The sequence below is a fragment of the Schistocerca americana genome, chromosome 1 (genome assembly GCF_021461395.2).
Source record: "Schistocerca americana isolate TAMUIC-IGC-003095 chromosome 1, iqSchAmer2.1, whole genome shotgun sequence".
NCBI classification, from domain to species: Eukaryota; Metazoa; Arthropoda; class Insecta; order Orthoptera; family Acrididae; genus Schistocerca; species Schistocerca americana.
The window spans coordinates 1,067,067,304-1,067,080,650 of NC_060119.1; the positions used below are offsets into that span (position 1 = coordinate 1,067,067,304).

At 45.1% G+C, this 13,347-nt stretch overlaps 1 protein-coding gene across 1 annotated transcript in view; it reads left to right on the top strand.

The window, feature by feature from the left end:
* Nucleotides 1-13,347, top strand: part of LOC124549794 (guanylate cyclase 32E) — an 828,442-nt gene that overhangs the window by 664,425 nt on the left and 150,670 nt on the right. Inside the window, exon 15 of the mRNA XM_047125268.1 lies at nt 1,549-1,720. Within this exon, the coding sequence (XP_046981224.1) occupies nt 1,549-1,720 (172 nt within the window). The remainder of the gene's footprint in view (nt 1-1,548; nt 1,721-13,347) is intronic.

Here is a 13,347-nt window from a genome sequence, read left to right on the forward strand (position 1 = left end):
CGGTAAATCACTTGCCCGCGAAAGGAAAAGGTCCCGGGTTCGACCCTCAGTGCGGCACACAGTTTTAATCTACCAGGATGTTTCATATCAGCGCACACTCCACTGCAGAGTAAAAATTTCATTCCGGAAATGTTTGGTTAGTTGTACACAGGAATACAAACGATTAGCCATACCATCCACAATGACCCCCTCACTATGCGGTACCAACCCTACACCATACTGTCTACATGTGCTCTCATCATACGCCGCAGCACACAGCGAAAGGGACGGACGCAGGAAGGTCGCTATTGGGTCCCTGTAGCATGGAAAAAGATCGTCGATGGCAGGGAACGAGAAAGCCGGAAAACGCACGAGTCGCTACATCTCACTCGCCAACAGAGCACCGTTCGAGGAATACGTCAACCAATAATGTCGTGAGCAGAGTGTCTACACTGGCTGCAGTTACTTCTGTAAAATATCTGGGAGTATGCGTACGAAACGATTTGAGGTGGAATGGTCATATAAAATTAATTGTTGGTAAGGCGGGTGCCAGGTTGAGATTTATTTGGAGAGTCCTTAGAAAATGTAGTCCATAAACAAAGGAGGTGGCTTACAAAACATTCGTTCAACCTATACTTGAGTATTGCTCATCAGTGTGGGATCCGTACCAGTCCGGGTTGACAGAGGAGATAGAGAAGATCCAAAGAAGAACGGCGCGTTTCGTCACAGGGTTATTTGGTAACCGTGATAGCGTTACGGAGATGTTTAGCAAACTCAAGTGGCAGACTCTGCAAGAGAGGCGCTGTGCATCGCGGTGTAGCTTGCTGTCCAGGTTTCGAGAGGGGTGAATTTCTGGATGAGGTATCGAATATATTGCTTCCCCCTACTTACACCTCCCGAGGAGATCACGAATGTAAAATTAGAGAGATTCGAGCACGCACGGAGGCTTTCCGGTAGTTGTTCTTCCCGCGAACCATACGCGACTGGAACAGGAAAGGGAGGTAATAACAGTGGCACGTAAAGTGCCCTCCGCCACACACGGTTGGGTGGCTTGCGGAGTATAAATGTAGATGTAGAACTGAGTAGGCCTCTTTGTCATATCTCTGACTGGGGGAAGATACCTGAACATACTGTTCGACCGTGTTCGTCCGTTGTTCGCCTTCAAACCAGCCCCCAGACGATGACCACCCCATTAATCCCCATATGTGTCAAAATGGATTCTTGTATAGCTGGCAGTTCTCTCAGCTCATCCCTGTCGGTGAGATATATGACGCCATCGATCGTGATGTCCATTCGACGAGTCATTACCAGTGTCATTAGGGCGAAATGATGTATTAGGTAAAAGCATATAGATGTCTTTACTCCAGAAGCTCATGAGTACAGGATGTCCAATATTATTTTGTACCCACCTGTACGATAGAGATACGTTTATAAACGGCATCACAGAACCATGTATTATGGGACGTTTTGGAAGTACGCAATTTTAAATTATTATTTGTGCTGAGATACTCTATCAACTCTTACGTTGTGATTAAACCCTACAGTAACTTTGGTGCTCACTGTGTGCAGGGCATGCTGTATCTGCACGAGTCGGCGATCCGCGTGCACGGCAACCTCAAGACGTCCAACTGCCTGGTCGACTCCCGCTGGGTGCTCAAGCTGGCCGACTTCGGCCTGCACGAGTTCAAGGCGGGCCAGGAGGAACAGACGGACGCGGCCACCGTCTCTCGAAGGTGCGAAGGTAGGCCCAGCCACCAGTAGTCCTCCTCACTGTTCCGACAGCCTCGTCGCATGCACTTGTCCATTAGGTGCGGTTATCGCGCTGAATTTGAGGGGTGAATGGGTTATTAGTTAACCCAGAAATATTGTGTAAATCTAGAGGAACAAAGGCCTTGTTTATCTTCCTTCATTTCTCTATGTTTCCAAAATAGCTGTCGCAGCTCAAAAAGCTATGCCACTTAGCCAAAAATCTGTACGTCATATGTAGAGTTTTAAAACTATCGTTCGCCACCGTAGAACATTATAAGTAAGCGTAGACAATGGTCGTTTTCCTTTTAGCTTTTGACAGTTAAGATCATGCCTGCAATACCTCTATGTTAGCAGTGTTGCATACCTGTCAGGCGTTCCCTCATAACAATCTGTTTCTTTACATATGCGATCAGTGTCTTCCCCTAAAAACTGGAAGCGGTAAACAGTGTAGAAACTGAGTGAGGGTATATAATGGGCTGGGTAACCTACGAAACATTTTTGTTCTACATAGTTATCTTCCCATCTGTTAGTTAAAAGTAAGCAGTGTTTGTAGCAAAATTGAATCTGTCAATGTCTAATTCGGGTTTTATTCGACAATTTTTTATTAGTAACGAGTAACAGATGGCTATTCTAATAAAAATAAGGAAAAAATTTCAGATTTCTCATATAGCTCTAGAAAATTAAGTTTCCTCAACAAAAAGGTGAAAATTAAATAAAACGTTAAAAAAATGTATCAAACATCGCTTCAATACTTTTTCGAATTTACATAAAACAAGTTTCTGTTATTCAACCTCCACATTTATCAGTAATAACACAAAATCCTTGCCATTGACCGTGATGAAGAATGTTCTGTTGAGTACAAAATAACAACACTAATTGTATGTATATTTTTTATGTTTTGCATGTAAACAGTACTTCAACCAAAAGAAATTGCTTTGGTTACATAAAAAGCGCAGAAGTTACCCGATCATCTAATTTTTATTTCTCAGAAAATACAGCTTATATTCTGTAAGGCTAAGAAATACATAATGAACTAACACTGACTGATGTATGCTCTAATCATGTGAAAAAAAGAACAACCTAAGAGAATTCTTTGGCTCCTAGTTTCTCTCCTACCCATTGATTTATGTTCCTTTCCCTACCAACGCCATCAATAATACCGGTAGTCCTACCATCTACTACGTCATTCATGTAGTGTACCAAAACTAATCGTAGAATGCAATTATCCCTGGCTAAATAGGGGAAACCTTGAGGCATGACACATTTAACTCCAGAGGAAGGGACTGCTTGGCTTGGCACAAAGACGTAGTGCCATCTATTACAGAATGTTTTAACCGTTTTTTCATTGAACATGGAACAAGTCTAGGGACATGCAACAGATACCAAGAACACAATAGCACTAAAAACACGGTTTTTGAAGGAATGGACTTAGAACGCACTCCGTTTTCACTCTGAAGTTGTAAAATACGGAGATTGTGGGTATCACATTGGAATATAAATTTGCATCACAAGAATTAATTCATTACAGTCAGAAATGCATTTACACTAGCAAATCCACAACGTTAATCTATCTAAAGCTAATAGGGCATATAAAAGCTGTCGGACGTAACAGAGGAACAGATGATTCAATAATTTGAACAGAGATATGCAGTAGAACAAATGACCTTAAGTGGCGTATGAGGGGCCAATGAACCACCCTTCCACGAAGAGGTAGATAAATCTGAAAAACTGTCGGTCATTTGATGCCTTAAAATTGACCATAAACACTTCAAAAATGGTTGTAGTCGTTATTGGAGCCATATAAACTGTTGGGGCAAAAATAGAATTTACAAGTGGAAGGAAGACTGCTGACACAACAGGAAACTTTCATTTCTTTCTGAGTCATCGACGATGTGGCATTTTCCAAATACTAAACACTTGACGTTACAGTTCAGAGAATGATGTGCGATCCACCTTATCTACTGTAACCAAGGGACAACATAGAAAGCAGGACACGAAGAAATGCTTTTGTTATCAAGAAAAATGTCGAGGGGGAAAAGTGTGGAGGAGGGAAGCAAACGTTATAGTACAGTTTGTAAATGACAAACATCTTGCTCTTCATGAAACCCATGCACTGTGGAATCCAAAGGAGAGTCTGGTAAGAACAGACACTGATTAAGAATAAATGAAACATGAATAGTACAAAAACATTAAATTATTACTCATCTACACTCCTGGAAATTGAAATAAGAACACCGTGAATTCATTGTCCCAGGAAGGGGAAACTTTATTGACACATTCCTGGGGTCAGATACATCACATGATCACACTGACAGAACCACAGGCACCTAGACACAGGCAACAGAGCATGCACAATGTCGGCACTAGTACAGTGTATATCCACCTTTCGCAGCAATGCAGGCTGCTATTCTCCCATGGAGACGATCGTAGAGATGCTGGATGTAGTCCTGTAGAACGGCTTACCATGCCATTTCCACCTGGCGCCTCAGTTGGACCAGCGTTCGTGCTGGACGTGCAGACCGCGTGAGACGACGCTTCATCCAGTGCCAAACATGCTCAATGGGGGACAGATCCGGAGATCTTGCTGGCCAGGGTAGTTGACTTACACCTTCTAGAGCACGTTGGGTGGCACGGGATACATGCGGACGTGCATTGTCCTGTTGGAACAGCAAGTTCCCTTGCCGGTCTAGGAATGGTAGAACGATGGGTTCGATGACGGTTTGGATGTACCGTGCGCTATTCAGTGTCCCCTCGACGATCACCAGTGGTGTACGGCCAGTGTAGGAGATCGCTCCCCACACCATGATGCCGGGTGTTGGCCCTGTGTGCCTCGGTCGTATGCAGTCCTGATTGTGGCGCTCACCTGCACGGCACCAAACACGCATACGACCATCATTGGCACCAAGGCAGAAGCGACTCTCATCGCTGAAGACGACACGTCTCCATTCGTCCCTCCATTCACGCCTGTCGCGACACCACTGGAGGCGGGCTGCACGATGTTGGGGCGTGAGCGGAAGACGGCCTAACGGTGTGCGGGACCGTAGCCCAGCTTCATGGAGACGGTTGCGAATGGTCCTCGCCGATACCCCAGGAGCAACAGTGTCCCTAATTTGCTGGGAAGTGGCGGTGCGGTCCCCTACGGCACTGCGTAGGATCCTACGGTCTTGGCGTGCATCCGTGCGTCGCTGCGGTCCGGTCCCAGGTCGACGGGCACGTGCACCTTCCGCCGACCACTGGCGACAACATCGATGTACTGTGGAGACCTCACGCCCCACGTGTTGAGCAATTCGGCGGTACGTCCACCCGGCCTCCCGCATGCCCACTATACGCCCTCGCTCAAAGTCCGTCAACTGCACATACGGTTCACGTCCACGCTGTCGCGGCATGCTACCAGTGTTAAAGACTGCGATGGAGCTCCGTATGCCACGGCAAACTGGCTGACACTGACGGCGGCGATGCACAAATGCTGCGCAGCTAGCGCCATTCGACGGCCAACACCGCGGTTCCTGGTGTGTCCGCTGTGCCGTGCGTGTGATCATTGCTTGTACAGCCCTTTCTCAGTGTCCGGAGCAAGTATGGTGGGTCTGACACACCGGTGTCAATGTGTTCTTTTTTCCATTTCCAGGAGTGTATATTTAGGAAGGTAGTAGCAGGAAGACGAAGACAGTTTTCTTCGTGAAAACAGCTCTAATTGCATCTGACAGTAACTTGAATATTCAGTAGTAAAACGGTAGCAGATCTCCTAAGAGACTTCATGTCAAAGATGATAAACTGTGTCCCAGTAACATAACATTTATGTCCGACAGCTTCGGAGCATTGCATTATTGTGGGCCGTTAATATGCGTAACCGTGAAATAAATATGTTGTTCCACACGTGACGATTGCTGGCGCAATGACACCCACCTTCTATTCGACTAGATAAGCGTTAAAATTTCCTTGAAACTATCCTTACTTATGATTTTGGTAGTTTTGCCTGCATCACAAAAATGGTGGTCACTCAATAAACGACGGCCACTTTCCGTTAGAACGTTCAATACAGGGTACTAGCACAAACAGGCAGCCTTGATGGCGGACTAGAGGGATAAGAATATCCTGTAGAACAAAGTGGCAATTATATCAAAACGTTAGAAACAGTCAAAGTCTAAATGCAGCAGCCCATTACAAACAGTATTGTAAGGTGCTTAAAAAAGTTATTAGGAAGGCAAGAAGTATGTGGTATACAGATAAAATTAAAACCATATGGTCAGTCGTAAAGGAAGTGGCTGGTCTGCAGAGACAGGTCGAGGATATAGAATCAGTGCGTAGTGGGAATGTCCTTGTTACTGATAAGTCGCATATATGTACAGTATTTAATAATCACTTTCTGAATATAGCAGGTGAACTAAATAGAAACCTAGTCCCAACAGGGAATCATATAGCGCTCGTAGAAAAAAGTGTTCCGAGACTGTTGCCTGAAATGCTCCTCCATGATACTGACAAGAGGGAGATTGAGTTAATAATTAAATCACTAAAAACCAAGAACTCTCATGGATATGACGGGGTATCTAGTAGAATACTGAAGTATTGTTCTATGTATGTTATCCCAGTACTTAGCCATATCTGTAACTTTTCGATTAGGAGTTTTCGGTTTCCTGACCGATTAAAGTACTCAGTAGTGAAGCCACTTTATAAAAAGGGAGACAGGGATAATGTTTGTGTTGCTTGAGGCTTTCCCGACGGACATGTTGTATATATGGTTCTCGGGCGAGACGTCGGATGTCATAGTGCAAACTCCACAATATTTCGTCAGCGCAACTGGCCGACATCTTCAGGTGCGACGAACACACTGCTAAGGCAGGACCAGGGCCCCCTATTTATGCCAGTTTTAGACAGGAAGTGCGCATGCGTGGAGGCGCCAAATTCGATGGCCAATAGCGACGATATCAGCTAGTAGCTGGAAGGACAGTAACGCCACCAACAGGATGAAGAACCAAATACTTCGGCGCACGCGCGGAGGCTGCCGCCGCTGCTCTGCGCTGCCATCGGCCGCCCCAGCGACCTCTGTCGGAGGCCGCAAGCGCGGAGGCTGCCGCTGTGGCTCTGCGCTGCCATCGGCCGCCCCAGCGACCTCTGACGGAAGCCGCAAGCAAAACTGCGCGTCCACGTAGGCGCCTTGATTATTCTCCCATTGTCAACAGAATATTTATGTTGCTGGCGAATCGTCGTCAGTCTCATGACCAATAGTATTCCTCTCTGCTCGAAGCGACTTCAATATGGCCAGTGCTGGATCCCAAGCTGTACTAAGCTGAAAGCCCGTGTCTCTGTTTACAAGATTCGTCGAGTTACGTATTTCCACTGCTTCCTTAATAACACTGTCCCAGTACGAACTCGTCGATGCGAGGATTTTTGTATGTTGATAATTCATAGAATGGCCTGTACTGAGACAATGCTCGGCCACTGCAGACTTTTCTGGTTGCTCCAGACGAGTGTAGCGTCGGTGTTCAGTGCATCTCTCTTCTACAGTGCGACAAGTTTGTCCGATGTACGACATGCCGCAGCTACAAGGAATCTCGTAAACACCGGGTTTTCTTAGGCCAAGGCTGTCCTTAGATGAGCCCAAGAGAGCTCTGAGTTTTGCCGGCGGACGAAAAACACATTTAACTTTATGCCTCTTCAATAATCTTCCTATTTTTGAAGAGACACCGCCGATGTATGGCAAGATGACCATTCCCCTTTGTTCTTCGCCTTCTTCCACTTCCTCACGTTGGGTAACCCGCTTCGGTTGTAAGGCACGGCGAATCTCCCGTTCGGAATATCCATTTTGTTGGAAAACGGTGCGCAGATGGAGTAGCTCATTGGATAAGCTGTCTGAGTCTGATATGGCTCCCAGGCTATACGGATTGCCCAAAATTCACAAGGATAATGTGCCACTGCGGCCTATTGTGAGTAATATCGGGGCACCAACGTATAATCTCGCGAAACATCTGGCAGCGCAATTGAGCCCTTTAGTAGGAAAGTGTGAGCATCACATCCGTAACTCACAAGACTTTATTCGTCGGCTCAAGAACTTACGACTCGCACCATCAGATATACTCGTGAGTTTTGACGTAGTCTCACTTTTTACTCGAGTACCATTGCAGGAATCGTTGTTGCTCATTAGCGAGAAGCTGGATGGGGAACTTTTAGACTTATTCCAACATGTGCTCACCTCGACATACTTTTTATTTAATGGACAATACTTTGAACAGACTGACGGCGTCGCAATGGGTAGTCCCCTGTCACCCATTGTGGCTAATCTTTTTATGGAAGACTTCGAGGAGAGAGCACTCCAGACGTCGGATTTGAAACCTACGTGTTTTTGGCGATATGTAGACGACACCTTTGTTATCTGGCCTCACGGCATTGCGTCACTGAATGTTTTTCTTGAGCATCTTAACTCGCTTCATCCCAACATCAAGTTCACGATGGAGATGGAGAAAAACGGCGAACTTCCATTCCTGGACGTGTTGGTACGGAGAAAAGAAGATGGCACGTTAGGTCACTCAGTGTACCGTAAACCAACACACACGGACTTATACTTACAGGCCACCAGCTGTCACCATCCTTCGCAACGAAGTGGCGTACTGAGGACGTTGGTCCACAGAGCACGAGCCATATCAGACTCAGACAGCTTATCCAATGAGCTACTCCATCTGCGCACCGTTTTCCAACAAAATGGATATTCCGAACGGGAGATTCGCCGTGCCTTACAACCGAAGCGGGTTACCCAACGTGAGGAAGTGGAAGAAGGCGAAGAACAAAGGGGAATGGTCATCTTGCCATACATCGGCGGTGTCTCTTCAAAAATAGGAAGATTATTGAAGAGGCATAAAGTTAAATGTGTTTTTCGTCCGCCGGCAAAACTCAGAGCTCTCTTGGGCTCATCTAAGGACAGCCTTGGCCTAAGAAAACCCGGTGTTTACGAGATTCCTTGTAGCTGCGGCATGTCGTACATCGGACAAACTTGTCGCACTGTAGAAGAGAGATGCACTGAACACCGACGCTACACTCGTCTGGAGCAACCAGAAAAGTCTGCAGTGGCCGAGCATTGTCTCAGTACAGGCCATTCTATGAATTATCAACATACAAAAATCCTCGCATCGACGAGTTCGTACTGGGACAGTGTTATTAAGGAAGCAGTGGAAATACGTAACTCGACGAATCTTGTAAACAGAGACACGGGCTTTCAGCTTAGTACAGCTTGGGATCCAGCACTGGCCATATTGAAGTCGCTTCGAGCAGAGAGGAATACTATTGGTCATGAGACTGACGACGATTCGCCAGCAACATAAATATTCTGTTGACAATGGGAGAATAATCAAGGCGCCTACGTGGACGCGCAGTTTTGCTTGCGGCTTCCGTCAGAGGTCGCTGGGGCGGCCGATGGCAGCGCAGAGCAGCGGCGGCAGCCTCCGCGCGTGCGCCGAAGTATTTGGTTCTTCATCCTGTTGGTGGCGTTACTGTCCTTCCAGCTACTAGCTGATATCGTCGCTATTGGCCATCGAATTTGGCGCCTCCACGCATGCGCACTTCCTGTCTAAAACTGGCATAAATAGGGGGCCCTGGTCCTGCCTTAGCAGTGTGTTCGTCGCACCTGAAGATGTCGGCCAGTTGCGCTGACGAAATATTGTGGAGTTTGCACTATGACATCCGACGTCTCGCCCGAGAACCATATATACAGGGATAATGTTGACAATTATAGCCCTATTTCTGTGCTATCGGTGTTTGCTAAAGTTATCGAGAGGGTTGTATATACAAGGTTACTGGAGCATTTAAATTCACAGAATTTCTGTCAAATGTACAATTTGGTTTTAGAATTGGTTTAACAACTGAAAATGCTATATTCTCTTTTCTCTGTGAGATTTTGGACGGATTAAATAAAAGGTTGCGAACGCTAGGTGTTTTGTCTTTGATTTAACAACGGCTTTTCACTGTGTTGACCACAAAATATTACTACAGAAGTTGGACCATTATGGAGTAAGGAGAGTAGCTTACAATTGGTTCGTCTCTTACTTTAAGAACAGAAAGCAGAAGGTAATTCCCCGCAATATTGAGAGTGGTAGTGATGTTCAGTCCCAATGGGTTACTGTGAAGTGGGGCGTTCCCCAAGAGTCGGTGCTGGGGCCACTGCTGTTTCTTATTTATATAAATGATATGCCTTCTAGTATTACAGGTGACTGAAAAATATTTCTGTTTGCTGATGACACCGGCTTGGTAGTGAAGGATCTTGTGTGTAATATTGAAACAGTATCAAATAATGTAGTTCATGAAATAAGTTCGTGGGCTGTGGATAATAATTTGATGCTAAATCACAGTAAGACTCAGTTTTTACAGTTTCTAGCTCACAATTCAACAAGAACTGATATTTTGATCAGACAGAATCGGTATATTATACGCGAGACGGAACAGTTCAAGTTCCTAGGCGTTCGGATGGATAGTAAGCTGTTGTGGAAAGCCCATGTTCAGGATCTTGTTCAGAAACTAAATGCTGCTTTATTTACCATCAGAACAGTATCTGAAATAAGTGACAGTTCAACACGAAAAGTAGTCTACTTCGCATATTTTCATACGCTGGTATTATTTTTTGGGGTAATTCTTCTGATTCAAAAAGGGTATTTTTGGCTCAAAAATGGGCTGTTCGAGCTATATGTGGTGTAAGTTCGAGAACCTCTTGTCGACCCCTATTCAATAGTCTGTAAATTCTGACATTGCCCTCACAGTATATATTTTCTTTAATGTCGTTTGTTGTTAGCAATATTAGCTTATTCCCAAGAGTTTGCAGCTTTCACTCAGTTAATACTAGGCAGAAATCAAATCTGCATGTGGAATGCACTTCCTTGACTCTTATGCAGAAAGGAGTGCACTATTCTGCTGTATCCATTTTCAGTAAGCTACCACAAGAACTCAAAAACCTTAGCTGTAGCCCAAACGCTTTTAAGTCTAAACTGAAGGGTTTCCTCATGGCTCACTCCTTCTATTCTGTCGAGGAGCTCCTGGAAGAGCTGAAAAATTAAGCAAATTCCAGTGTTACATTGTTGATTTTCTTTATTTAAACTTAAGAATTGTCTCCCGAATACGTTCTTGTATTTCATTTTATCTGTTTCTACTATCGTGTTATAATTTCATGTATTGACTCGTTCCATGACCATGGAGACTTCTCCTTAATTTGGTCCCAAGGAACAGTAAATAAATCAAAATAAAAATAAAAAAATGGCCTTTTTTCCATTAACATTGAAACAAATCCCCCCCCTCCCCCCCCGAGTGCAACGTCTGTAGAGAAAATAACTTCAACCGCCGCACGAAAATAATTCTCTCTCTTGCACACTGCGAGCTTACCACCCTCCTCACAGTCCTTATGGTCTCATGTCGTTTACCGCGCTACTTGCTAAAGCCGCCAAAGTTTCGGCGAAACTATGTTAATTGCGAAACTTAATCTCGACATCTGTACTGGAAATTTCATTACTTTTTCGTTTTCGAGCTGTAGAGGGATTCAATTTAGTTTCACATGCATCTGTTAACACGTTACTTGCGCGCGAAACTGCTAATAGACCACAGGATCTCTGGGATGGGAGAGAACCGTTCCAGTTCCAGCTGAGTTCTGGCGCAGTTGAAAGGAGGGCCGGGACCAAACTTTGTTATGTACTAGATGGGTCGCTTGATAGCAACTCCAGAAACCAGCTTCAGTTCGGCGCGCTCTGGGTTGGCTTCATTACCTGTAGTACAGCACACACTGCGGAGGAGCTCGGCTAGAGCAGCAGCGGCGTCCGACACAATTAACTGACGAACTCGTCTCATTCCTTTCCGTCTGCCCACAAATTTATATTTACATATTAAGTAACAGTTGGAATTACATCTGAATTTTGAAACTTCGAAGAATTTGATGCCTCCTTCCGTAAGTCTCATTTTAGTAAACTGACCTTAAAGCACGCGAGAGAAATTTTAAATAAAGTACGATTACCCTGCAGTTAGACGACGTCTACGTCTACATCTACATCCATGCTCCGCAAGCCACATGACGGTGTGTGGCGGAGGGTACCTTGAGTACCTCTATCGGTTCTCCCTTCTATTCCAGTCTCGTATTGTTCGTGGAAAGAAGGACTGTCGGTATGCTTCTGTGTGGGCTCTAATCTCTCTGATTTTATCCTCATGGTCTCTTCGCGAGATATACGTAGGAGGGAGCAATATACTGCTTGACTCTTCGGTGAAGGTATGTTCTCGAAACTTCAACAAAAGCCCGTACCGAGCTACTGAGCGTCTCTCCGGCAGAGTCTTCCACTGGAGTTTATCTATCATCTCCGTAACGGTTTCCCGAGTACTAAATGATCCTGTAACGAAGCGCGGTGCTTTCCGTCGGATCTTCTCTAGCTCTTCTATCAACCCTATCTGGTACGGATCCCACACTGCTGAGCAGTATTCAAGCAGTGGGCGAACAAGCGTACTGTAACCTACTTCCTTTGTTTTCGGATTGCATTTCCTTAGGATTCTTCCAATGAATCTCAGTCTGGCATCTGCTTTACCAACGATTAACTTTATATAATCATTCCATTTTAAATCACTCCTAATGCGTACTCCCAGATAATTTATGGAATTAACTGCTTCGAGTTGCTGACCTGCTATATTGTAGTATATTGTAGCTAAATGATAAGGGATCTTTCTTTCTATGTATTCGCAGCACATTACACTCGTCTACATTGAGATTCAACTGCCATTCCCTGCACCATGCGTCAATTCGCTGCAGATCCTCCTGCACTTCAGTACAATTTTCCATTGTTACAACCTCTCGATATACCACAGCATCATCCGCAAAAAGCCTCAGTGAACTTCCGATGTCATCCACAAGGTCATTTATGTATATTGTGAATAGCAACGGTCCTACGACACTCCCCTGAGGCACACCTGGAATCATTCTTACTTCGGAAGACTTCTCTCCATTGAGAATGACATGCTGCGTTCTGTTATCTAGGAACTCTTCAATCCAATCACACAATTGGTCTCATAGTCCATATGCTCTTACTTTGTTCATTAAACGACTGTGGGGAACTGTATCGAACGTCTTACGGAAGTCAAGAAACACGGCATCTACCTGGGAAGCCGTGTCTATGGCCCTCTGAGTCTGGTGGACGAATAGTGCGAGCTGGGTTTCACTCGACCGTCTTTTTCGAAACCCATGCTGATTCCTACAGAGTAGATTTCTAGGCTCCAGAAAAGTCATTATACTCGAACATAATACGTGTTCCAAAATTCTACAACTGATCGACGTCGAGTGCGATAGGCTTTCGTGACTTCCCACTACTGTCACAAAACATAACTGGTTTGATACCTGAACGGAATTTGAAATGAAGTCCTTCCTTTGCTGCCTGTTCCTAGAAACTAATATATTGTCGCACTGGCATTTCAGTTTAGTCACGAATCGTTTATGCAGCACGATTATAGGTACAGGATGTCAAGTCAAACATGGTTCCGACGTCTACTTTCCAAATTTATTTGATTTGACTACCATTTTCGGCGTTTTATTAAGCCATCTTCAGGCCCCTGACCGACGTGTAGGAAGATTTCACCTTGCTTCTGGTCAAAACAGTAGCCAGCAATACTAGCAATACT